This window comes from Lissotriton vulgaris, chromosome 7 (assembly GCF_964263255.1).
Source record: "Lissotriton vulgaris chromosome 7, aLisVul1.2, whole genome shotgun sequence".
Classification (NCBI taxonomy): domain Eukaryota; kingdom Metazoa; phylum Chordata; class Amphibia; order Caudata; family Salamandridae; genus Lissotriton; species Lissotriton vulgaris.
The window spans coordinates 1,736,911,103-1,736,937,377 of NC_141695.1; the positions used below are offsets into that span (position 1 = coordinate 1,736,911,103).

The 26,275-nt window shown below is 43.0% G+C and overlaps 1 protein-coding gene across 1 annotated transcript in view; it reads right to left on the reverse strand.

The window, feature by feature from the left end:
* Positions 1 to 17,856: 17,856 nt before the first annotated feature.
* The window catches only part of LOC147706522 (alpha-2-macroglobulin-like protein 1), a 290,022-nt gene continuing 281,603 nt past the window's right edge, over positions 17,857 to 26,275 (reverse strand). The window contains exons 34-36 of the mRNA XM_086932987.1: positions 21,925 to 22,027; positions 20,339 to 20,368; positions 17,857 to 19,916 (exon numbers count right to left, since the gene is read on the reverse strand). Of these exons, the coding sequence (XP_086789113.1) occupies positions 20,343 to 20,368; positions 21,925 to 22,027 (129 nt within the window). The 3' untranslated portion in view covers positions 17,857 to 19,916; positions 20,339 to 20,342. The remainder of the gene's footprint in view (positions 19,917 to 20,338; positions 20,369 to 21,924; positions 22,028 to 26,275) is intronic.

The following is a 26,275-nucleotide window of genomic DNA, read 5'->3' on the forward strand; positions in this document are numbered from 1 at the left end:
AGTGAGGGCAGCATGCGCACACGGTGAACCTCCTTGTAACTTCATCCCTGAAGAGCGAGGGCAGCATGCGCACACGGTGAACCTCCTTGTAACTTCATCCCTGAAGAGTGAGGGCAGCATGCGCACACGGTGAACCTCCTTGTAACTTCATCCCTGAAGAGCGAGGGCAGCATGCGCACACGGTGAACCTCCTTGTAACTTCATCCCTGAAGAGCGAGGGCAGCATGCGCACACGGTGAACCTCCATGCAACTTCCTCCCTGAAGAGTGAGGGCAGCATGTGCACACAGAGTGAGGGCAGCATGTGCACACAGAGTGAGGGCAGCATGCGCACACAGTGTACCTCCTTGCAACTTCAACCCTGAGGAGTGAGGACAGCATGTGCACACGGTGTACCTCCTTGTAACTTCTTCCCTTAAGAGTGAGGGCAGCATGTGCACACAGAGTGAGGGCAGCATGTGCACACAGAGTGAGGGCAGCATGTGCACACAGAATGAGGGCAGCATGTGCACACAGAGTGAGTGTAGCATGTGCACATGAGGTAACGCCTTGAAACTTTAACTTCATCCCTGAAGACTGAGGGCAGCATGCACACATTTGGTTCCTCCATGTAACTTCATCCCTGGAGAGTGAGGGCACATGTGCACAAAGAGTGAGGGCAGCATGTGCACACAGAGTGAGGGCAGCATTTGCACACAGTGTACCTCCTTGTAACTTCATCCCTGAAGAGTGAGGGCAGCATGTGCACACAGAGTGAGGGCACCATGTGCACACAGAGTGAGGGCAGCATGTGTACACAGAGTGAGGGCAGCATGTGCACACAGTGTACCTCCTTGTAACTTCATCCCTGAAGAGTGAGGGCAGCATGTGCACACAGAGTGAGGGCAGCATGCACACATTTGGTTCCTCCTTGTAACTTCATCCCGGAAGAGTGAGGGCAGCATGTGCACATGGGGTAACGCCTTGAAACTTTAACTTCATCCCTGAAGAGTGAGGGCAGCATGCACACATTTGGTTCCTCCTTGTAACTTCATCGCCTGTAGAGTGCGGGCAGCATGCAGCCGCGGTCAATGAAGTTAACAGCGGTGGGCAACGTGGGGAGGTATTTCAGGGGACGATGCAGAGGGAACATTTATTATTTATTTAATTTTCCCTCTGCATCGTCCCTCGAAATCCCCCCAGCGGCCCCACCGCTGTTAGCTGCACTGACAGTGGCTGACAGCATGCGCACCTGGGGTACCTCCTTGTAACTTCTTCCCTTAAGAGTGAGGGCAGCATGCGCACACGGTGAACCTCCTTGTAACTTCATTCCTGAAGAGCGAGGGCAGCATGCGCACACGGTGAACCTCCTTGTAACTTCTTCCCTTAAGAGTGAGGGCAGCATGTGCACACAGAGTGAGGGCAGCATGTGCACACAGAGAGAGGGCAGCATGTGCACACATTGTACCTCTTTGTAACTTCAACCCTGAGGAGTGAGGGCAGCATGTGCAAACGGTGTACCTCCTTGTAACTTCCTCCCTGAAGAGTGAGGGCAGCATGTGCACACAGAGTGAGGGCGGCATGTGCACACAATGATTTATCCAAATGGAGTTGGTTGCCAGGCGTCGACTCCTCTCAAGCAAATCCACCTCCTCCCTTAAATCTGATTTACATTCTTAACATTGATTTGAAGATTATTTCTTGGAACATTGCGGGTTTAAAGAATAACCCTGATAAAATGTTATTTTTAAAATCTTTAGCAGCAGATATTATTTGCCTTCAAAAGACTTGGGTGGACAGTAAACATTTGATGGAAAAAGACTACTTCGTTTTAGATGGTAGCGCACTGCCCTCTAGGAGAGGCCATGCAAAGGGCGGATTAGCATGTTTACTCTCTAATAAAATCGATTGGAACTTTTCCCACTTCTTAGACCCGAACAAATTGTTCCAGGCAGTAACTTTGGAAAACTTGGTTAAAGACGGCCCAAATAAATCGTTGGTTTTGATAAATACCTATATTCCCCCTGATACCTGCTTTAATGCTGGCCTAATGTCGCTTTTTTCTTTTATATCTAAACTTATGGATGATCCTTCTCCTCCTTATGTACTGTTATTGGGTGATTTTAACTGTAAAATTTCTAATTGTGGTCTTGATTTATTTAGGAACAAGTTTAGGGAAGAATCTCTCCATATTCCTGAAGCGCTATTTCCGCCAAATATTAGGTCCAACAAAAGAGGGAAATTATTTTTGGATGGTCTTTCTAAAGTGGATTGTATAGTTTTAAATGGTAGACTTCCATCTGACACCCCTGCCGCTTTTACTCATAAATCAAAAAATGGAGATTCGATTATTGATTATGTGGTGGCTGCTACTTCCTTTTTTTCATTTATAAAGTATATACTGGTTGTCGACTCTATATTGAGCGATCATAAGGTACTTTCTCTTACAGTCGATCTTAAACCTCCCCTGTCGGATCCTTGGCATATTGATTCTGACTTGGTGAGTTTTGGAGCTAAGTCAGGGAAATGCTATTGGAGCTATGGGGCTATTAAGAATTTACTGAGCCTTTTGGTATCTACTGTAGAGAATTTGTCCCAATGGGACGGGAGGGAACTCATGGGGTTTTCAGAATTTTTGGCTTTAGTAACCTTAACTGCCAGGAAAGTTTCTTCTATTAAAAAACCTTTAGTCTTCCCCAAACCTCTTCGACAATTAAACATTGAAATAAATAAATTGATAAGGGGGCAATACTTACTATTTAATAAAGATCGGTATCATAAATTGGTCTTATTGAAAAGAAGGAGATCGAGGATGAGGGCTAGATTAAAAAGAGATAAGGAGGATTCTCTATGGATTAAACTCCGGGAATCCTCACATAAGGGCCATGCCAGAACATTTTGGTCTCTAATTGCCGAAGGTTGTGGCTCTAGATCTCGCCCCACATCTATCTCCATCGAAGAGGAAATTTGGGTCCATTACATCACGCAATTGTATAGTACTAACGGTTTGCATCAGGAAACTGATCCTTTGTATGAGGACTTTCTCTCCTGTGATCTCCCATCCGAAAGGGACATCGAATTAGCGATTAGGGGTATGCGCTCTTCTGGCGCGATGGGTCCAGATGAGATACCGATTTCCGCTCTAAAGCAGCATTGTGAACTCTGGAGTAAAATTCTTTATCCAGTGTTCCGGTTTTGTTTTGTTAGCGGCACTGTTCCTACATCTTGGAAAGGAAGTATTCTAGTTCCTCTCTTTAAGAAGGGAGCTAGAGATCTTCCTCAGAACTATGCCAAATTGCACTTCTGGACGCTATTGGCAAGGTTTTTGCTAGATGTCTCCTTAACCACATCAATGCTGAGGCGATTCTACTTGGATGCTGAAATTTTTCAAATCCCATTGTTCATGACGATCTCAGCTCGTCATGAGCACACGACCAGTTTACTGCATGACGATCTGAGCTCGTCATGAGCAGCGAAGGGGAATTTACTTAACGATTGGGTATCTTTGACTAATATCTTGCTCTATTAACAAACCGGTTTTAGGAAGAGGCATGGCACCCTCGATAATCTGATTGCACTCCAAGTTTTAACAGAGAAATATGTGAAAGTTCGTGGAGGGTGTATTTATGGTGCCTTTATCGATTTCTCCCCAGCTTTTGATAAAGTGGATAGATCTGTGCTGTGGAGAAAGTTATTCGATTTGGGGATGCCTCCTTCTCTCATCAGATTGGTCCGTGCTTTACATACAGATACCTGGTGCAGAGTATTGATGGGGGGGAAAGAGGTCTGTCTAAAATTATTGCTACATATAATGGGTTAAAGCAAGGTTGCCTGTTAGCTCCTCTGCTGTTCTCCTTATATGTAGTGGATTTACCTCAGGCTCTTTCTGCGAGTAGCGGTATTGCTCCGATTTTGGGGGGTTCGCCAATTATTTGTCTTATGTATGCAGACGACATTTTAATTCTTGATTTAACGCCTAAAGGTTTGAATAGGCAAGATGGCGTCTGCTGGTCAGACGCGAGTGTGAGAGCTCCCACGGCGGCTTGGGGACCGAACTGGTTTAGGCTGTGACGGCGTTTGGATCGTGAAATCCCCACGTACCATCTCTATAGAAACAGCGGCGGTGATGTAAAACGGACAGAACACTCACCGTTTCAATGAAAAGCTCTCTGTGTTGACGGCACCGGAGCTCTGGCGAGAGCTTGAGCTGAGGTATAGGTAGGCTGTTCGGAATTCGGTTTAAACCGAATGTAAACGATAATACCCTACCGATTGAAAATAAGGTGACCTGGTTTAAACCGAGTGTCACTGTTTTTTTACATATTTCGAGTGGCACTGATTTTTTTTACATATTTGTTGCTCCGCTTGGCCACTTGAGGGAGCCAAAGGAGCACAAAAAAGAACTATCCTTGAGGAATGTCCTCCCACTGCTGCGGATTTAAGCCAGCAGGGTCGCGGGACAGCAGAGAGAAGCCCACACCCCGCATTCGCTGGACAAAGGCAGCAGAGTGTCTCCTGTCGCGCCTCTGATGAGAACAGCCCGAGGGGCGCCACCAACAAAAGGAGCTTTCACAGTTCATAAAGGGACACAGACTATCCTGGAACTTGCTTTGTGGAAGCAAACAGTGGGGAAACAATGAGTCACCCCCATTAAATTAGGGGCACCCAATTGGTTGGCAACTGCGTACTGAGCAACCCCTGTAAGTGTCAGTTTTATTTGCGCAAGGTTTTGTGGTGTTCCACAGTGGGGTGCTCTGTGGGTAATGTATTCATTGTTAAAGTTGCTAAACTCCCTAATTAGGGTGGGCGCATAATAATTTGATTGCTTTCCAGCTTTCCTACCAAGAGCAAAGATGAAATACAAGGATGGGGGCGGGAGGGCAGTGTGGGAGGTAACCAGCTTCCAGGGAGGTCAATCCGGCACTCACCTCGAACAATAACAGAGTCACTCCCTCTAAAAAAAAAAAAAGCACAGACACACATGTATTACCATACAGATCGTATTTTAATTGATGTCATGATTATTTGTCCCCAAACATCTCTGCCCGCATTGAATATCAAGAGGAGAAGATGACTGCTGGTGCTCCAAGACTCAGCAGATGAATACTGCGAGGGAGCTGTTTCACAGTAAAGGTGCCAGGGCATCGTTCAGTGGTGCATTAATTGACCTGCCTTTGCGTTATTATTATCAATAATAAAATTAACGGAGTTAGTCAGTGAGCAGTAAGGAGGCTGTGTCAGAAGGTCAAGATGCTGGCAGGCAGACCCACAACGCCGATGGAGCTCAAAGGGCTGCAGTCTAAACCCTCCCCCCAGCCCCTGCTTAGAAAACCTCCCGGGCACAGACAGAGCCGCACCCGAGTACTTCACAGGTCTTTGAAAAGACCATTTACATATTATCGGAGTGCTTTACATGAGCGCCAGAGTGCAGGGGGCGAAGACAAACAAGAGAATGACAAACAGCCTCTGCCTTTGTTGTCTTCACATACACGAATGTTTTTTTTTAATTATTATTATGCACCTTTACTTTTTTAATGTTGAAATGCAATGTATTTATTGATATTTTAAAAAGTATCATTTTTCATCACATAGTGAAACTGACACGTAAGCTTAAGGGCAAAACTACTTTTAGCTACCGAATCTCCTGGAGAGAAAGGCTTGTCAAGGGCTTACCCGACAATGGATTTATCTGCAGAGACGAGTTTTGAAACCTTCATTTGTAAACCAACCATCATTGTATGCACAAACTTCAAAGGACGCACGTCACCTGAGACCAGGCATTACTTTAACCACTTAGATGCTAATGACAAGGGTAACTTGTCATGCACTGCCCATTCATTTCAATGGAAATCTCATTAAATAGCTGAATTCCCTTAGCGTCCAAGGGGTTAAGGAACCTGTAAATTGTAGCCACTGCCTCAGATGCATACTTAAGTACTAAAATGGCAGTAAAGTGAAAGGTGAAATACGAACGCTTCTACACAAAGCAACATATATCTATGATGAATAGCTACATTGTTTGTCAGTCAATTATTTAAATTTCCATTCGAGCTTATCTGGAATATTAATCTAGAGGAGATGTCACCAGTTTGCGATATATTGCAACAACAAAATGGAATTAGATTGTGTGCCCACATATACGCATGTTTTAAGTGCTGACTTACGCTGCTTATGGGACAGTGCTGAGAATAACAAAGAGCAAGGCATGGGTGTATCAGCTGCAGCTCCACAATTCTAGCATTAAACAGAAGAATTCTGCAGCGAGCGCATTAACCCACTGAGTTTTCTTTGAAACATGTCAAGTGCGCCACTGTGTGTGTGTGTTTATTGTGCAGCCCTAACAAGAGAAGTTGCCTTTTCATATGATCATAGGTGTCGTGAGTTCCAGAGCGAGGTCTGAAGTGGAGTGCTGCACACAACTCCAGGGGTACTGACAGCGCACACAAAACCCGGAGGTATCAGAGCGCTTTACATGAGCGCCAGAGTGCAGGGGGCGAAGACAAACAAGAGAATGACAAACAGCCTCTGCCTTTGTTGCCTTCACATACACGCATGTTTTAAGTGTTGACTTACACTGCTTATGGGACAGTGCTGAGAATAACAAAGAGCAAGGCATGGGTGTATCAGCTGCAGCTCCACAATTCTAGCATTAAACAGAAGAATTCTGCAGCGAGCGCATTAACCCACTGAGTTTTCTTTGACCAGAGATACAACTCACAAGTGATTCCTCTGTCCGAAGCTGCCCTACAGTGGAATGTCGTTCCTGAAGCCTCTCTAAGACCTGTTTCTTCCTGATATTGTTATTGTAATATCTTGTCTGTGAATGGTCTGTGCCATAGGAAGAGAAGGTCTGTGGGGGATCGAAAACGTACATCAGTTCTGTCTTGCTTTTTAATATCCCTGAGGCAGTGTGTGGTCATCTTCTTTTTGAGTTCTCACTACATGGCAAGGTGTTTACCTTCAGTGGGAGTTCTCACTGCATGGCTAGGTGTTGCCCTTCTGTCTGTCCACATGCATTACAGAGATGGATAGAGCAACAACATTCTTCTCAGCCCACTGAGTGAAATAGATCTTCCTGGCTGCCACTTTTAGAGATAGTGACAAATTAGGGATCAGTGTTCCGCTTGTGTTTTAACCTCATAAGTGCTGCGCCCAGTCCAACGGCCGACGGCACCACTACCTCAGGAGTGCTGCCGTCAGCCGTTGGACTTTCCAACTGCACCTGCGCAATGGAACGTTCAGCACTGGAGCTGGACGTTCCATAGCTGCTAAGGTGTTAATAGACCTTTGAATAACAAAAAATCCTATTTTTAAGCGTTTGCTTACTGTTTGTCTTTGACCTGGTCTTTTGATGGGGTGTTTTAGTTTATTGCAAGTGTGCTCGATCTTGTGCCACTCTAAGTGTGTTCCTATGATCTACAGAGCAAGGGACCTCCTTTCGCTCCACCTCTGGTTCCCCCTCTTCCTTTGGGTGGAGTTGTACAAGGTACATTCTTGAGGCAAATTTTTGGGGTCAGCTATCGGAAACAACTTATTCACAGTGCATTAGATCCATACACAATGGAGTTACAGATGGTCCGGGTCATTCATATTCCTGAGACAGGATTTGACCCAGTGCAAGTGATTGAAGGAATGGAGGCTGGGCAATAAACTTCTCCATTAGTTTTTGGCTTGCACCAACATTGCAAGCTAGAAGTCGCCAGCCATCCATGGAATTTGTGTGTCACGCCCTCACCCCGTCTTAATCAGCTGGCCCTCATACAGTGAAAGATGTCTGAAATTGTTCCATCCTTCGTTTTGCAAATTACAATTTGAATTTAGTGTACTGCACATTGGGAATTCATCTGTGCCAAGCTTGCCACTTTTAAACATGCAATTTTTGTTGTTACATCTGGCTTTTACCTGCCTCTGAGGCCTACTTTCTAAAAGATATGAGCTCTTGATGACTGATTCTGATGATCCAGAGCATCTTTCCTATGTTGTTTGCAGAGAGTGCCTAGTTTCTGCAGTTAAGTAAGGTTATTTACGACTGCAAAGTGTCTTGACCTTGTTCATATACAGCGAGTGCTTAATGCAAAGTCCATACATAAAGCAAAAGTATATCGTTTAGGGAAACGTTAAGATTGAATTAAAAACCTATTGGTGTGAGACCGAGTCAGTCGGATATCAGGCTCCTGCCTTGCATGTAACTAACAATTTACCATCCGTCCACATTTTTCAGAATCACTGAAGTGGCCGAGCATTGTCGTTGTTTACCTCACTGGCCATTAAAGAACGTTCTGGCATTGTTTAGTGCAACACAGAGTGCAGGGGGCGAAGACAGACAAGAGAATGGGGAGCCGAGGTGTGAAAGGCCAAAGGGCCAGAGCAACACCAGGCCCCCTGCCTGGCTCATGGGGGGGAGGGCGTGGGGAGAGGAGCTATTGTGTTCTGGCGTCTGTCTAACTGCAGCCGCACCTAAGTACTTCGCAGGTCTGTATACGACCATTTTACTTAACAAGGCTATCTTGTTTTTCACCCCTTCTTAGAGTGGGGAGCTTAGTGCCACCGGACAGAGTCAGTTTTGCACAGTTAAAACTTGCAATGATGTAAGAATTTTATTGAAGGTTGTAAAGCACTTCACTCCTTTGCCCGTACACTGGTTGGATGCATCATGTAGGTTGACGGGAGATAGTAGGCCTAGGGTGACCTGGTTTCAGTGCAATTTGTTAATGGGCGTGAGAACGCCGAGGATGTCATGTATGCACTTATTGCAAGAGAATTGGTGGCCAGAGTTGGCAAATTGTGTACTGTCTGTTTTGGCGTTGCCAGTCTCAAGTGCCAATGTCTTGAGGGCCTTTCACAAATGAAAGTGTACATGGGAAGGAAAGAGAGAGCGCAAATGACCAAAGATTCACTGAAGAAATATTGTATGGTGTACTACAATAAATTTGACTTGTAAAAGTTTATTTGGACCTCATATACACTGTACATAGACTGGCTATATACCATGCACCAATTAAGAAAGCAAGCAATAATAAAAGCAAAGCGTACCATAAACACCGGTAAAACACCATTTCAGTTGTTTTTTATGGCGCGAAAATGAGTAACCACTGAAAAGCACTGTTTTTTCGAGGTATTGAAATCACTGGAAAACACCACCAGAATTTACCAAAAATAGAAACTGAAAACAGGAAAGCCTAGGTATAGGTGGAGCCACGCCGACCTAGGTGTGGGCTGAATTGAGCTGAGGTAGCGGGCGGAGCCACGGAGCAGCGGAGCCTTGGAGTAATGGAATAACGGAGTGACGGAATTTCGGGTATTGACGAGCGAAATCCTTGGCGGTGTTTGGTGGAGTTTGTGGGCTATACCAGAGTGAATACACTGATTCCTGCCCTCTTCCTGCGTTACTTGGACTCGTGGCTAATTGAAGGGGAGTCGGAGTGAGCTTTGCTGACTTAAGCTGATCTGTGCCTGGGAAGTGTGTGCATCGTGCAGCAGCACATACAAAACGTAAGAGCCAATTACCAGGTACATTTCTCATTTTTTTTCTATCTGCTCAACGAAATTAGCTATATAAAGACTGCCTTCAAGAAAGAATAGATAGATAGACTCCCTGGGATAAAGATAAAGATATAAATACGGCTCTACCATGGGCCCAAAAACTGCGCGTGGCGGAAAAACCAGAGCGACTGGCGAGATGCAGATTGGTACACGTGCAGCATTAGCAGCTAAAGGCAAGCAGGATCCTAGTAATATTACAGAGGCTGATGGATTTCAAGCTGGTACTCCGAAGATCACGCAAATGTTTCAACCTATGGGCAAAACGACAACATTAAAAATAATAACGACCGTAGCATCGGTCTCTGCAATTTCTGCTGCTGAATCACTAGTCCCTTCTGAGAATGATATTTTTGCAAATTTTGAAACAAAAGAGGCCATATTCGATACATATGGTAGATACTACCCTGACTGAGGCATTATCAGATTTGGTAGTCTACCCTAGGCCCATGCAAGCTGCTACCACCCATACTACCATTCTAATATCTACCCCTACACTGACTTCTACCACAGTAAATAAAGCTGACTCTGGAGAGGGGGATCTTATTGGTAGCAAGGATAGTGAATATTATTCACTATCTGAACATTCAGAACACTCCTATGCCTCGGAGGAGATAGAGGAAGAGGAAGAGGAGGAGGAAGAGGAGGGAGACCTGGAGGACGATGGCGAAAACACTGGGAAACTATCTCTCGACCTTACTGCCGACCTTACTGCCGTGGAACAAGGGAGCATGAAGTGGGCAGACCTGACCGCTGGCAACAAGGTTAACGATAGCGGTGGTCAATCTGGATCTACGGAAATTCCCGAATGGGCATTAATCGAGAACAATCCCAATGCCAATGCTGATCAACCTGGTGGGGCGGTGTATAATATGGGCGCGACGGCGCAGGAGGCATTGGATGTAGTACTGAAGGCCATTTCTGATCAACGAGTAGAGGCTAAAGCGGACCATCAAAAAACTCATAATGCCTGCAAAAAGCTACAGAATACTGTCCGCCGATTAGCAAAATCTTGTAATGACTTTACGGACAGAATGATTGAAGCAGAAGGACGCATCTCTGCACTCGAAGATCAAATGGTACAGAACCAAAGTGATATTAAGGAAATCAAGGCTCAAAAATTCGATGTTAATTCAAAGCTGACTGACTTAGAAAACAGGCTACGGCGTAATAATTTACGCATTTTGGGTGTGCCCGAGGGCCGTGAAAGCCAAGATGTACGTCAATTTGTTATAGATTTATTTAATGATGCATTTCCTGAAGTTAAGGAGTGGCAATGGGCGCAAGAAATTCAACGGGCCCACCGTTTTCCATTTCGGTCCCAACCGGCACGAGCGAACCAAGGTGCTCGATATCCACGGGCTATTTTAATTTCCTTAAATAATTTCTTGGCTAGACAGCTACTTTACGATCTCGCACAACCAGATAAAAAGAGATCAGGTTTGGGGGTGGAATTTTTCGTCCGCCCTGATTATTGCCATGCTACTGTTGAGAACCGGTGGCGACTTCGCCAATTAATTCCTGCATTTCAGGCGAAAGATGTGCAAGTGTTCCTTTTGCAACCTGCTACTTTGAAAACGATATATAAAGGGCAAAATCAATTCTTTACAACTGAGGATTCAGCCAAAGAATATCTGAACTCACTACCCTGAGATGACATAGACTTGATTATTATGTGTCTATTGTATGTTTAGCTATATGGAATCTCAAGGTTTTCTGTTCTTATTTTTGATAAGGGTCTCCACAGTCACTGGAGGTACTCTCACACACATCAAGGGGCAATAGGCCCTACTGCCTCATTGTTGGGTGAGGGTCACATGGGTGGGGGTGGGGGTGCTTTGGGGAGGGTTGGGTGGGGGGAGGGGGGAGGGTGGTGGGGGGTAGAAAAGGGGGAAAACTCAGTTCAAGACCGACAAGATGTAAGAGCTATTGAGATGAATGGGTTTGGTTTCAAGGGATTGCTATCATTTACTGCTTTAAGTAAAAAAAATGGCTGGTACTAATTTTCGAATATGCTCCTTTAATGTTTGTGGGTTGAACAATGTTGTTAAACGTAGGAAAGTGATGCACGAAATACGTTTGATACAACCAGATATTATTTGTCTCCAGGAGACACACATATCTTGGGGAAATCGTAAAGTGCTGAATGAATTTGGGTATACTGTTTTAGTTGTATCACAGCAGTCTACCATGAATCGGGGTGTTGCTATTTTGGGGCGCCAATCAATTATTGCAACTACAAGAGTCAAAGCTGATAATATGGGCTGCTGGGCAATCTGTGAATGTGTGATAGGGAATATTCCTGTGACAATATGTACTGTATACGGCTCAAATATTGACGACTCCGCTATACTTGAATTTTTGAATGTTGAACTAGCACTTTGGCGCACCCCCGTGTTGGTAATGGGAGATTTCAACATTCATGGGGATATAAATACTTGGGATCCAACCTTTAAAGATTACAAGGGTCGAAAACCAAAGGTATTTAGGGGGTTAAAACAACTATTGCTGCAACATGGTTTGGTAGACTGCTGGCCACTTTCAAATCCATTAGATCCTGGTTATACTTTTTTTTCTTCCCCACATAAAAAATTTGTCCGGCTTGATTATATTTTTTCAACACGAAACTTGACAGTAGGTGCCCGGATGTCCTTAATGCCACGTATCACATCTGACCATGCACCCGTAGTGTTGGATATGTTAATATCTAGTATACCTCGCATGCAAAGACCTTTCACATTTAATAAGAAACGTTTGGTAGATACGGTGTACGTTTCTCAAATGTTAGATTGGGCCCAACAGTTTTTCGATATTAATAGAGGATCCTCAACTAGTGCAATGGTATGGGACTGCTTTAAAGCCGGGTTGCGTGGTGAGACATGCAGCTATGGTTGGGCACTGCAACGTAAGGAAAAGGAAGTAATGAAACAGCTACTGCAAGACCTGGCTAACGCAGAATGCGACTTGATAGATGATATAAGGAGAGGACAGGATTGCTGTAATACTCAAGATAATGTGGCGAAATGCAAAGCGAAAATTACGGGGATCTGGAGCCAGAAAATTGCATCTCAATATAAATTGTATAGGGCCGAAAGGTATGAGTATGGTGAGATGGTGGGGAGGTGTCTTGCTCAAAGAATGCGACAACGACAGACTATGCAATATATATCTTCTATTGAAAATAGACATGGTTTGAGGATAGAGACACCTGAAGGTATCTTGAGAGTTTTTCAAGAGTTTTATACCGAGTTGTACACTCAAGACAATGCCTCCCCAGATTTAATAGAGCAGTTTGTTAATAATTGCTATACTGGACAGGTTGTGGAGGACATTCAAAGAGAGGAATTGGAAGCTCCAATCACGATGCTAGAACTTGAGACAGCTATTAAAAGTCTAGCTTTGGGCAAAGCTTCGGGCCCTGACAAACTGCCATTAGAGATATATCTTAAACTGTTCCCAATTATTAAAAATGACATGCTAGAGACATTTACGGCTGCCCAGTCAGGACATCCACCGCCATCATGGGACGACGCTATTATAGCGGTCTTTAAGAAAAAAGATAAGCCCTCATATATGCCTGGTTCATATCGGCCCATATCGCTTATTAATGTTCATGTCAAAGTCTATTCTAAAATTCTTGCGAACCAGCTGATCTCTGTGGCTCCTGGAGTGGTTTCTAATCAACAGCACGGATTCCTACCTGGGCGGATACAACTAATCACATTCATCGAGTCATTACAGCCCTTGACTACGCCGAGACGACACATAACAATATAGGTTTAGTTTTTTTAGACGCAGAAAAGGCGTTTGATCGCGTCTCATGGCCGTATTTATGGGCTGTCATGACTAAAGTGGGGTTTGGACCTCGATATTTGCAGGCCATTCAGGTTATGTATAGGCATCCAAGGGCACAGATCTCTATTTCAGGGCAGCTTTCAGGGTATGTAAATATTAGTCGTGGTACACGTCAGGGTTGTCCCTGTTCACCACTCTTATTCGCTATATACATCGACCCACTGCTACAGGCGTTAACTACATCACCGCATATACCGTCTATGACGCTTCCGGGGGGCAGTGTGCGTGTGCTAGCATATGCAGATGACATTGCAGTTGTAACATCAGACCCGGAAGCTGCAGTTCCCGAGATTGAAGGTATAACTAAAGAGTTTGGTCGGGTAGCAGGGTATAAACTCAATATCTCAAAAACACAAATTGTATGCACGACAGGATTATGCCCTAATGATAGTCGAGCGACCCCAGAAGCCAAATACCTCGGTATTAAAATCAGATTGTCTCTTCATGATCTGGTTATGGTCAATTGGACCGATATTATACAATCAACAAAACAACAACTAGAGAAACTCGAATGCTTACATTTATCTATGGTGGGGCGACGCAATGTGCTTAAAATGTCCATACTCCCTAAAGTATTGTATTTCTTTAGGTCAGTACCACTTGAGGTACCACCCCTAGAAGTGCGGAAACTTCAAGCAACGGTTGAAAGATTTATATGGGGATGGAAATCACTGCGTCGGGCATCTAAATTTATGACACTTCCTATGTTGAGGGGAGGTTGGGGCGTCCCAAACTTTGTATTATATTATTTGTCTTGTTTGTTACAGAATATTAAGTTTGCTGTAAATGGGATTGACCCACCTCAATTTGAGGACCCTGATATTTTTTATTTATTACTTGGCCCACAAGCACGACAGATGCTTCTTCATTTTTACCAACCTAGCTACTACAAGAGAACCAAATTTAAGCTGGTGTTAACTGCTTTTAAGGGTTGGCGTACGATTAGCAAAATTATGCATTTGCGTCGCATTAACTATCACACTCCTTGCGACTCCCCGGAACTGCTACCATCTGTATTTTGGGACTATAGAATGCATATTTGGGGTGAAAAAGGCTTAAAAATGGTTGGCTCGTTGTTTAAAGACGGTGTAATGTAATCTTTTCAAGAGCTTAAAGATACCTATGCAATTCAACAGAGCGATTTCTTTAAGTATCTACAGCTACGAGACTTTATTTCTAAACATTTAAATTTAATACCTATCCTGCCTAATGGGCTACTGGCAATTCTCAATAAACCGACACGGATTGGTATTATATATAACTATCTACTTGATCTACATCAAGATGACCTGGTGCTGCAGGAGTCCAAATGGTCGATGAGGTTAGATTCTAGCTCTGTACCTTTACAAGATTCTATTAACACCGCGGCTGAAATTATTCTATCGGCGAATTTACGTTCTCAGCACTACAAAACTGTATTTAATCTTTACCATACTCCTGCAAAAATGGCAAAATGGGGCAATAGTTGTAATGGGAAATGTTTTAGATGCCAAACTAACATGGCTGACATTGTTCATATATTTGCGGATTGTAGTGCGCTAAATCCAGTTTTTGCATCCATTGTACAATTTCTCTCAAATGTTTTAAAAGCTGATGTCATAATCTCCAGGGAAATGATTATCTTTGGTTTATCTAGTGACTTGGATGTGTTCTTATCGTATCGTAAGTTCAGATACTTGCTATTCATGGTTATGGCAGTTGCTCGCCTTTGCATTGCTTCAATGTGGTTGAAACCGGAAGCTCCAGCTTACGAGATGTGGAGAGCAAAATTCTACAATGTGTTTTACTTGGAATACAACCTATATTGTACTAAGTCAATTAAGAAAAAGCAAAGGGGGATCAAGGTCTGGCAGGCGATGATTGATCATATGGGGGTTGAGGAATGATGTAAGTATGTATCGAGATCAATGAAGGTTTATACTGTAGCGTAATATCAAAATTGTTCTATATTTGGTAATACTCATTTACTGTGTTGTTTTTATTTATGTATAGTCTTTATTGCTTTCCCCCGTCTTTTGGAAGTGTATAACTGTATAATTGTATTATGAATATGAAATGATATCGGTTTTGAACTGAACCAATAAAAAAAAAATAAAAAAAAAATAAAGGTTTGAATAACCGACTGCATGCATTACATAAATATGTAGGAAACCATCACTTGACAATAAACATCGCAAAAAGTAAAGTGATGTGTCTATCGGGCAGGAAAAATCCCAAATATGTAAACTTTCTTTGGACCGTGGTAGGCCAAAAATTGCAAACAGTAAAATCTTATACTTTCCTTGGCAAAATTATTATGAGCAATTTAAGTGAAAAACCTCATATAGCCAATAACATCCGGAAATCTATTATTCAAGGAAAGAGCTTGGTGTCCTTATATAAGGCCACAGGCAGAAGACATCTTTCAATATTGTTGGAGATATTTAGAGTAAAAATACCCGCCTCCCTTTTATATTGAATGGAATTAATTGATATTAAATGTTGGAGCTTTTTAAACTCCACTGAAGGTAAAATTTTACGTAGCCTTCTTTCTGTCAATACAGCTAGTTCTACAGCTGCTCTTAGACTGGAACTTGGTTTACGTAGCAGCTGGGTGCAAGGTTTAGCTGGGTGCGTCCGCTGGGCTTTTAGCCTGGTTAAGGGTGAACCAGGCTCATTACGATATCTTATAAAATCTGAGCTACTGGGGAATCTTAATGAATTTTCCTTGATCCTAAAATTTTTTAGATATGCTGTGAATAAACTACAATTAGATGAAGAAATCCTATTTTCTTTAACGTCATATCAATTGAAATCCCTTCTAAAGTCTGCATCCTGGGATTTAGGGTTTAGATTAGACAGAGAGTTTTGTATTTAGAACAAGGGTATTACCCCAACTATTGATTCCTGTATGATTAAGAAAGGGCAACCATATGTTCACTGGAATATTCCTCACAGAGTTAGGCGTTTTGTGCTTCTACTGAGGCAGAACTTACTCCCCTTGAAATCACTCTTATCAAAATGGTATGGTTCAGCAGCCATATGTGATTTTTGTAATATGAATAATCAGGATTTTAAGCATATTATGTTTGTCTGCCCTGCTCTAATGTCACACAGGCGCAAGTGGCTAAGACCGATTTGTCTTCAATTGAATATTCTATCTGCTGCTACTTTTATTGAGGCCTTGAACAATCCTCCAAATGAAATGTTCTGTTTTAAATTGTTTAATTTTTTTAAATGTTTCTTGAATTTGTATTAGGCGAAAGGTTTTGATGTCCAGTTTTATCATGTATATTTGATATGTAATAGTTTGTCTTTTATGTGGATCTCATAAGAGTTCCGTAATCATAAATAAATAAAACTTGATGTGCACACAGTGTACCTCCTTGTAACTTCATCCCTGAAGAGTGAGGGCAGCATGTGCACACAGAGTGAGGGCAGCATGCACACATTTGGTACCTCCTTGTAACTTCATTCCTGAAGAGCGAGGGCAGCATGCGCACCTGGGGTACCTCCTTGTAACTTCATCTCTGAGGAGTGAGGGCAGCATGTGCACACAGAGTGAGGGCAGCATGTGCACACAGAGTGAGGGCAGCATGTGCACACAGAGTGAGGGCAGCATGTGCACACAGAGTGAGGGCAGCATGTGCACACAGTGTACCTCCTTGTAACTTCATCCCTGAAGAGTGAGGGCAGCATGTGCACACAGAGTGAGGGCAGCATGTGCACACAGAGTGAGGGCAGCATGTGCACACAGAGTGAGGGCAGCATGTGCACACAGAGTGAGGGCAGCATGCACACATTTGGTACCTCCTTGTAACGTCATCCCTGGAGAGTGAGGGCAGCATGCGCACTAGGGGTACCTCCTTGTAGCTTCATCCCTGAGGAGTGAGGGCAGCATGTGCACACGGTGTACCTCCTTGTAACTTTATCCTTGAAGAGTGAGGTCAGCATGTGCACACGGTGTACCTCCTTGTAACTTCATCCCTGGAGAGTGAGGGCAGCATGTGCACAATTTGTAACATTACTGCATGGAGAGTGATTGCTTCATGTGAGAAAGGGGTTCACTTTACTCTGTTCAGTGCAGAGTAAGGGCCACACATGCAGATATAGAGCCCCACCCCTTCCTTGCAAAGGTGGCAGGGAAGTGGCAGAAATATGTCCTTGTTTCTCCTGTCTCAAAATGAGTAAGGCTCTTGGTGTTCATGCTTTTATAGTTGTGGTTACTGTGCTCATAGGTTAATGCACCTTTTTAGTCGTAGACAAATGTAAATGTGTCAACACCACTGTGTAATCATAATTTCTTGTTTAAATTATGCCACTAACCTTTTTTTATAGAACTGCTCATTGAAACCAATCAACTGTAGGGATGACAAGGGTACAGGGTGTTTTTGTGTCATTCGTGATATTGTTTTCCAGTTCTTTGACTTCATTCACCAACAAACTGAATTGTGGGAGTTGGAGTCCAACGTCTTTTCAATTGAATAAAATGAGATTACAGTCAGTCAGTCAAGCAAGCTTTATTCGACAAATGTCATAAAAGCAGAACATATACAGTTTATCATTAGAAGATAAAAAGGTTTTTCAGCCACACATTACAATGTGTGTGTAAATGTAAATTATGATTTATCCCTGGTGACTTCGAGCCATTTGGTAATTATTTTAGCTACGATGTGATACATTCTATGTGTAAATGGGATAATCTAATCAAAGCAGAACCTGGATGTATATTCAGTGGTTGGATCTTAACACATAATCAGTCAAATCCCTATAGGTGTGAAACATTTCCATATGTATTCGACTGATCAGACCGTGGATATACTGTCACATAATATATGTTTATTTTTTAAACTAGTTACAGAAAACACCTTTTCACATACACCCACATCATGCCCAATACCCCCAAATCCGACCATAGTTCAGGACTATTCCATGAGTACCCTTTTGCAGGCTACAAGTTTTCAACGAATATAAGTGAAAATTGGTCTTTATAATGTACTATTTGAGCAATTTTTTGCAAACGTTTCTTGGTGAGTACCCACCAAGCATTCCTTGAGGAAAGTGGGCGCCATCACTATAATCCAGCACTAGGCATTGTCCATCTAGGCACAGCCAGTGGGAGAAGTGGGTAGCTAATATAAATAATTTGAGGAACGTACACTTATTTATTTTTCAAATGAAGCTTGTAATGGACAGGCCATGGGGCAAAGGTTTCTGATGGTGGAGTCCACTGTTGCCTCGCTGGACTAAATCACCTTTAAATGGGTAGGGGAAGTGTAAATTTGGCAGAAATAGCATTTGCGGCTTTTTTTACCTCCATCCACCAAACTCTAAACGAAACCCCTAGGTGTCCTTAAAAAGGTCCCGCATGTAAGCCTAACTGTGCAATCTCCTGGTCTTAAACCCCAAACAAATTAGATTTCTTTCATCTTCTTCAAAGGGATATTCCTGAGGTTTTCAGTCAATTAAGTGGTCTGGTTTTCTACCTGGATCAGTTGGTTGGTTTATTTTCTAAAACTCTCAAGAGATCTGCAGTAAACATGGCAAAGGCAAGATCAGCTGAGCAAAAGAGATGCTGAAACATGGGACAAATGTGGGAAGGGAATTGAAGAATTGGAACAGTAGATGAACAGCAAACTCTTCTAAGGAAATCAGCAAGCACAGCAATAATCTCTTAATAGGTGTCTGCTATCTATGTCACTGGTGTGGTATCCATGAGCAGATACTTGCTTAACACAACTCCACCAGCCTTGTGTGTGAGGATGCAATGTCCCACCTCTGCCTTCTGTCTCATTTAAGATACCCAGCCAGAAGTTTCTTCTCAGGATAAGGCACAGCTGGATCCCCTCAACACAGAGAAGCCTTGTCTTTCTGGATATCATGTCTCCTGGGGACCAGTTCTACTGGTTTGATATTAGCCCACCATCCTTGTGTGTGAGGATGCAGTGACCCACCTCTGCCTTCTGTCTCATTTAAGATACCCAGCCAGAAGTTTCTTCTCAAGATAAGGCACAGCTGGATCCCCTCAACACAGAGAAGCCTTGTCTTTCTGGAAATCATGTCTCCTGGGAACCAGTTCTACTGGTTTGATATCATTCCAAATCCTCTTAGTGGAAGTGCCTAAGGTGGGGATGGTTGTTCCCCCTTAAAATGGGGCCTAACCAGAATGGAATATTTGCAAATGCAATAGTTTAATAAATTACACACCGTTCATGATTTGAAAGGCTTATTTTATATCCAAAGGGTGAAAAACCAGAGCTGACTATTTGTCCACTCATGAAAGTAAAAATCAATAATTTGGGTAAAAGTTTCACCCTTCACCGAAGCAGGAACCTGAATCCCACTCCGCTGTGGGGTTCTAGTACTACTGAAATAACCAGGACAACATGAAACACAAAACATTTAACCATTTGGTGATATGAAGGACATTTGTTTCATTCTTTGCTCAGGTCCTCCTTTCTCTTGACCTCTCTTTTCCACCACACACATCAATTTGTGGCTTTTATTGCCTGGTCATTTTTACAGGGTTGATGGATGTTATCCCAGTATTCTCACCCTTTGCTCCTGTGAAAGAGATAGAAAGACAGAAACTGGAGTTATTGCGACTTGTGCATGACCTCAACCTATCTCTCTCTAAAGTTGGCAATCTTGCTGGCGAAATACAGTCAGCAAGGTGCACTCTTGTGGCTGGCAAAGGTTTTAATTAAAAAAAATGGGCTGTGCATTCACTATAACAACTTGAATTATCTGATGCATCAACACAATAACACATAAACAATAAACATCTGTTATTCAGCGCCAAGATGCCTCCGGGTGACCATGCGCTTTACAAATACACGTTATGTTATGTCATTGCTTATTTTCTCACATGAGCCAGTAATACCACTGCAGTATTTTGCAGATGTCCCAAAACATAGGGAAACCACAATCTACTCTTCTGTCATGGATTTTGCACACTCTGTTGGGGATAAGTGATAGGTGCTTACCTTCCTAGTAGGGCGCTGTGGCACTCTCTTCTGCAATAAAAAGCAGACAACATAGTTGAGAACAGACTTGAGAAGCAACCACAAAGAAATTTAGCAAACAGACCAATGGTAGAATTTAGAGTTGTTTGGTATGGGAATTCATCAGATTTCTGGAAGAACTCCCACATTCAGATCAAACTCGACCAGTGGAATTTCCTCTACCACATGCTCTATGGCGAAGAGAATTCTACTGGTGGATTTTCCAATGGCACTAACCTTCCTACAGAAATCTGAGAATGTTTCATTAGCAGCCAACTGGAAATCTTTTGTTGATGATTATTGTGTTGACATGTGTGGGCTTACCGTGGCCCTCGCATAGATATGTGGCATGAAATGCCCATGCTCTGTCTAGAAATTCTTCCTCACTGCTACCGAGGCGGGCATTAAATATGGGAAAATATTTGAAGAACTAAGGTAGTTTTCCTTGTTTTATATTTACACAAAAATAAATAACTCCATACTGTCGCAAAACCTTATAAACTATTTTTTTGGCTTGTATTCTTTTTGAGATATTAACTTGCTTCTCTTTGTAAATCCATGTCTATTTAGGAATAGTTTTCTCGATCATCTCATTGTCTTTCTCTGTTTCACTTATGTGGTATCACACTAGTTGTTTTTGCATTTTAGCTCTACTCTACTGCCTTCCACCAGTGGGCTGGAGGAGGCAGCCCATGGATGTCAGAAGTGGGGAGCTGAAGGCATCCTTATACCTGAGTTTCTTCCAAATCTGTTCATTGAAGCCTGCCCTGTGTTTATTCCCGGCAGCTATCACAGCTAAAACCGCTAGATGGTGCCAGATCCTTGATCCCCTGTGCTGTGCTTTTTCCTGAGTACAGTTTTTTAAAACATAGAAACAGGTGCTTGTCATCTGACAGGCCTCCTGATGCTAACAGCAACGATGTTCCAGTTTTTTGTGTGAACTGAGCTCACCATCAGAAGCCTGAGTGTTTGCTGCTATGAAGAAAGGGAGGTGCAGAGTGACCAGCACCATGATTTAATGAGACAACGCAGGCCAGTAACAGAAGAACGAAGAAACAGCTAAGAAAGGGGAACAAGAAACTAAACTGGGGAGTGAAGTTTGAGTGCTGAAGAGTGAAGAAGTTTAAGGTGTGTGCTCTGCAGGGATGGAACTCAAAGTGCAGATGACGGCGATGCAGTGCAGTGGAAACTGTGGGCGCAGTGCAGTATGGCAGCATTACGCATTAAAGTATGGGATGCAGTACCCACAAGCATAGAGTGTAGTGTTGGTTCACTAATACAGGGAACAGTAAAAAGAAAATATGTTTAAAATCCTCTAACCAGGAAAAAGAAAAAATTGAGAAAGAGAAATGAAAAAGAAAACAATAAGCAGGAATATGCAAAAAATAAGAGTAGGGTACCTGGAATATGAAAAAGAAAATAGAACCAATTAAAGAACATGACAAAATGGCATATAGTGCAGAAGAAAATAATATAAAAAGAGAAAATGATCAGGCACAATGCCACCTGTCAAATTCAGATGCACGTGCTGCTTTGGACGATATTGTGGGTGCAGTGGAAGGCCTTACCTGGGTTGTAGTAGTCATAGACTTTAACCATTCTGGGCTTCCGATTCTCAACCTCGACATCCTGGCGCATCTCGAAGGTGATGTTCTGCTGCACTTGAGTCAACTGGAGTAAGAGAGGGTGAGAGGGTGAGAAGGTGAGCGGACTCATGAGTAGCAGCCCGTCCCCTGCCAAATTGGCGGGCGAGCCGGAGGATAAAGGTGGGGAGTGAAGGGGAAGGGGGATCACAGAGAAAAAAAATTGATTATTTAAAAAAAAAACTGACCTTAACACCACCGTCACCGAGCATTGCGCTCTTCCTGCATCTGGGCACAATTCCCAGAATGCACTGCAGCCAATCCTGAAGCTACATGAAAGCAGCGTCATGATTGGTCTGAGCACTGGTAACTTACTCTCCCAGGCAGCTTGGAGCCTATGCATGCTCTCTCCAGCCCCAGCAACAGCTGGGGTTGGAGAAAGCTTCAATGCGCATGAGGGTTTGGTCAGCCTGAGACCGCCTGCCAAACTCTCATGCACAGGGAAGGGAGTGCACTACTTCTCCCCAACTAGAAGTGTCATCCCCCTGGACCCAGCCACAAGACTCGTCAGAGTCCTGGGTGCAGGTCAAGGGGATTAAAATAAAACAGGTCTTAAACCATTTTATTATTGTTTTATTTGATGGTGGTGGCAAGGAGGGCAGCGCTACTCCACCCCAATGAAGGGGCGCTCGCTGGGACTCCAGCCTGGCCCCTCCTTTATTTCAAAACACTAACAATCTAGGGGTGATCGAGTGAATCAACATGAGTCACTAAGTCCCAGGAGCATACCTCCATATGCTCTGCTGTGGCTTGTGTTGGCTCTTTGTCTGGGGTATGTGAAGATGGAGGAATGTTTTATCCTTTGTTACTACTTGTGTGAATTTCAATATATTTTGTGATGAGCAGTGACTAGTTCACCCTGACCTGCAAGGCCATGCTAGAGTTCAAGGGGAGGCTCTTTTGTTCTGTGAGAGATGTTTTTAAATTAACAAATATTGTCTGCTTAATGTCAAAAAATATTTGCAGCTAACATGATTTCACTGTAATATACAGAACTATGTATTATGTAGGTTGGCTACACTAGGCCCAAGATAAGCCTGACTCAATCTTGAATATGCTTTGCGATGACCTGCTGGTTTCAAAGAACTCCAGAGGAAGTGTTCCTTCCAAGTGTAACTGTTCCAGGTGATTCCTGTCTGTGGCTCTGTAGGACTATTCATTTCATAAGTTTGTTATTGCTTTCTGTGTAACTAGATTTGCACACCTGTTGTCAGTACCTAAAAAATGGACTAAATAGTATTCATTTAGTTCGATATTGTTGCATTTATCTATATTGAGATTGGTTGAGCATCATTCGTTTTATGCTGACTAAGGACCTGAATACAATCTTGGGGGATGGGATACTCTGTCACAAACGTGACGGATGTCCTCTCTGCTGGATATAATGGAACTTGTAATAAAGTGAACAGGATATTTGTCACGTTTGCGATGGAGTATCCAGGGCACAAGTCCTATAAAAAGAAGTGGGGGGACTGACAATATGCAAATGACCTCATGACGTCACATGCTGAACATGTCCCGGTGTCAGAAAATTACACCAGGACACGTTCAGCTTATTTCTGTGGGGCCCAGCTTCTTGGCAGGGTGGGCGGCGTCCACCCTGTGAAAAGAGTGGGGGGACGCCGTGCACCCCCGACTCGAGCCCTGGGAGTATCCCATCCATCAAGATCGTAATCAGACCCTAAGTGACCTTTGCTATATAAAAGAGTTAATTTTGGAGGTAAGCCATGATGGTTGATCCTGACTCTTAGCGAGCAGACCCCTTGTCAGTCTGTTCTTCGCTTAGGACTTAGAATGATTTACTTTGAGGCTTCACTCTATGACAGAACTATTGCTGCATTTGACCAAGGCTTGTCCTAACCTCCCTATATATGATTTACTAGGCATATGGATAACCATATTTTGCCTTCTGAAGTGAACTTGAATTATTTAATAAGCTTTCAAGGTTTTGAATGTTTACCTTATCTCAAGAAGGCCTATTTAATTGATTATACATTTGATTTTATTCTCAATCTAATCTCCTTGGGTGCACATTTCCTCATATGTTATTTAGCACAACACCGCCTGATCCAACCCATACGCTATATCTTAGATTATCAGATAAGATAGTGTCAGCAATCTTTTCAGCCTCCGCTCTATCCTATGCTCTTGCCAGCAGAGACCACAACTCCCTGTGGATGTTTGATAAGCCATTCTGTGAACCAGTATTATTTGGACCCCACCACAACTGCCCCTTCTTCTTTCTGTATCCGGATGTTCAGTACAAGGCAGTCCTGCCCCTGGAAACTCACAGAGTAGGTTACTGGAGAGAAGCAGGCTGACCTAGCCCCAGTATACGGGATCCGATAAAAATCTCCTACTATCTACAACAGTGTCAGGATTTGTACTTCCTAGTGGACTTAGGATCACCCTACTTGGCATGACATGGGAGTTAGAAATGTTTAGGAATACAACATGCTTGTTAGTGAATTCCTGGATTGGCCAAAAGGCACGGCATGGAGGAGAGAAAGGAATATTAAAGACCATTACAGCAAATTATCATATGTAGACATTTTTCTCTTTCTCTTTTTCTCTCTCTATCTCTCATCTTTACTCTCTGTTTTCTCTATTTGTTTTCTCTTGGGTTCCTTTCCTATTTATCACTTTTGTATGATGAAAAGTAGTTTTTAATTACAACTATTTCTTTCTTGAGCTATCAATTTTTTACCATGCCAACAAGTTGTCCACATATCACTTCTCAGAATATCAGAAATGCAAGTTAGTTAGGTGGGGATGAAGAGTTTAGCTTTCGTTGATGAGAGAACAGTCAGATAGCTGTGTCAGGGATTGCAAACCTGGTGAGAAAGACAAAGGTGTGTGAACCTCTGAATGCCACTGAAAGGATCTGGTCTCTTTTTGAAGTGTTAGGGAGTCTTAATTGTGGTAAGGAACAATCAAAGGCCTTCTTGCACAGATCTACTTCAGTGCTCTCTTGAAGGCTGGTGAAAAGGGTCAGCCTTGCAATTCAACCTTTAAGAGGCTTCTGTTCAGATCATTCCAGACCCTTGGTTCAGGACTTTCATGGTCTTTCTCTGTTTCTTGTGTCTTGTAGTCAAAGTTTGATTTCAGCACTAGTACTGTGCTTCAGGACGTATCCACGGATAATCATTTTAAATATTCCAGTTCTTTTCTCACATAACCCAAGTAAACAGTGCACAGAATCTGGAAATAAAATGTTTACTCAACTGGAAGCTAGTCGAGATTCTCCAAACAGTGGCGATGTCTCTGATTTCCTCAGAATTAGGCAATTCCTGCTGCGTGACTCTGAACAGTCTGGGCTATTTCTTTGGTGTTACCTTTGATACTGTGCTAAAGTGGCTGGACCAGTGGTTGACAAGGTCATGATATATATTTTTTTTTGTCTGGAGAATGGGACAAGCCACCTTAACCTCATGGATTGGAAGTTGGTTGTACTTTATGCTACACCTGAGATCTGATGATCAAAACAGAACTCCTGATCCACCCAAAACCACCTGCTTTTCATTGTCTGGAACAGTGTTGGGATTTCAGTGTCCAAGTTATTCCATAAGTGATTTTGATCTCGAGTTTGGTCCAACTGGATGTAAGTTCTCCTTCATCCAGTAGTGGATGTGTCTCAAGTACTCCATGATATTACTTCCCTGTTCCTCACAGCTCCTGATCTGGTTACAGATCTGAGTTTCATACTTGTACATGTGGAATAGCAGTCAATTAAATGAAATGACCGTAGCCTCTTATGGGAGGTGGCACCGAAAATGGGTTTGGATGATGATTCATGATGCTAAAGAACTCAGTCTGATCTGCTGACTGTTTGACTGAGAGGGCGAAAGCTACTGTAAAGTTGGGCATGTAGAGCCTTTTTTTGGTATAACTTGTCATGTAGTCTGTAAAGAATTACCTTTGGTTCATGGCAGAAGTGTCTGACTAAGGTTGTGTGGAGTTGCAAAAACATTTCCTCCGTAACTTTGTGAAGTTTACTTTTCATAAACTTCACAAACTTTGCTACACTTGTGTTGAAAAATAAATAGTGGTAGAAAAACCCCAAACAATCCACATTTAGCAGAATCCATAAAGAACGTTTGTGGGTAAACTCTCTTTAAGAAAAGAAACAAAATGAGCAAAGTCGGAAACATTGTGAGATGTCAATGCCTGAAGTGGTAAATTGGCCTCCTTCAACCCAGCTCAAGGGCAAAGTTTAAACTTTTTTCGACTCTTATGTGAGACTTCTGACAGACTGGTGCTGGGAGTTAGAACAAAA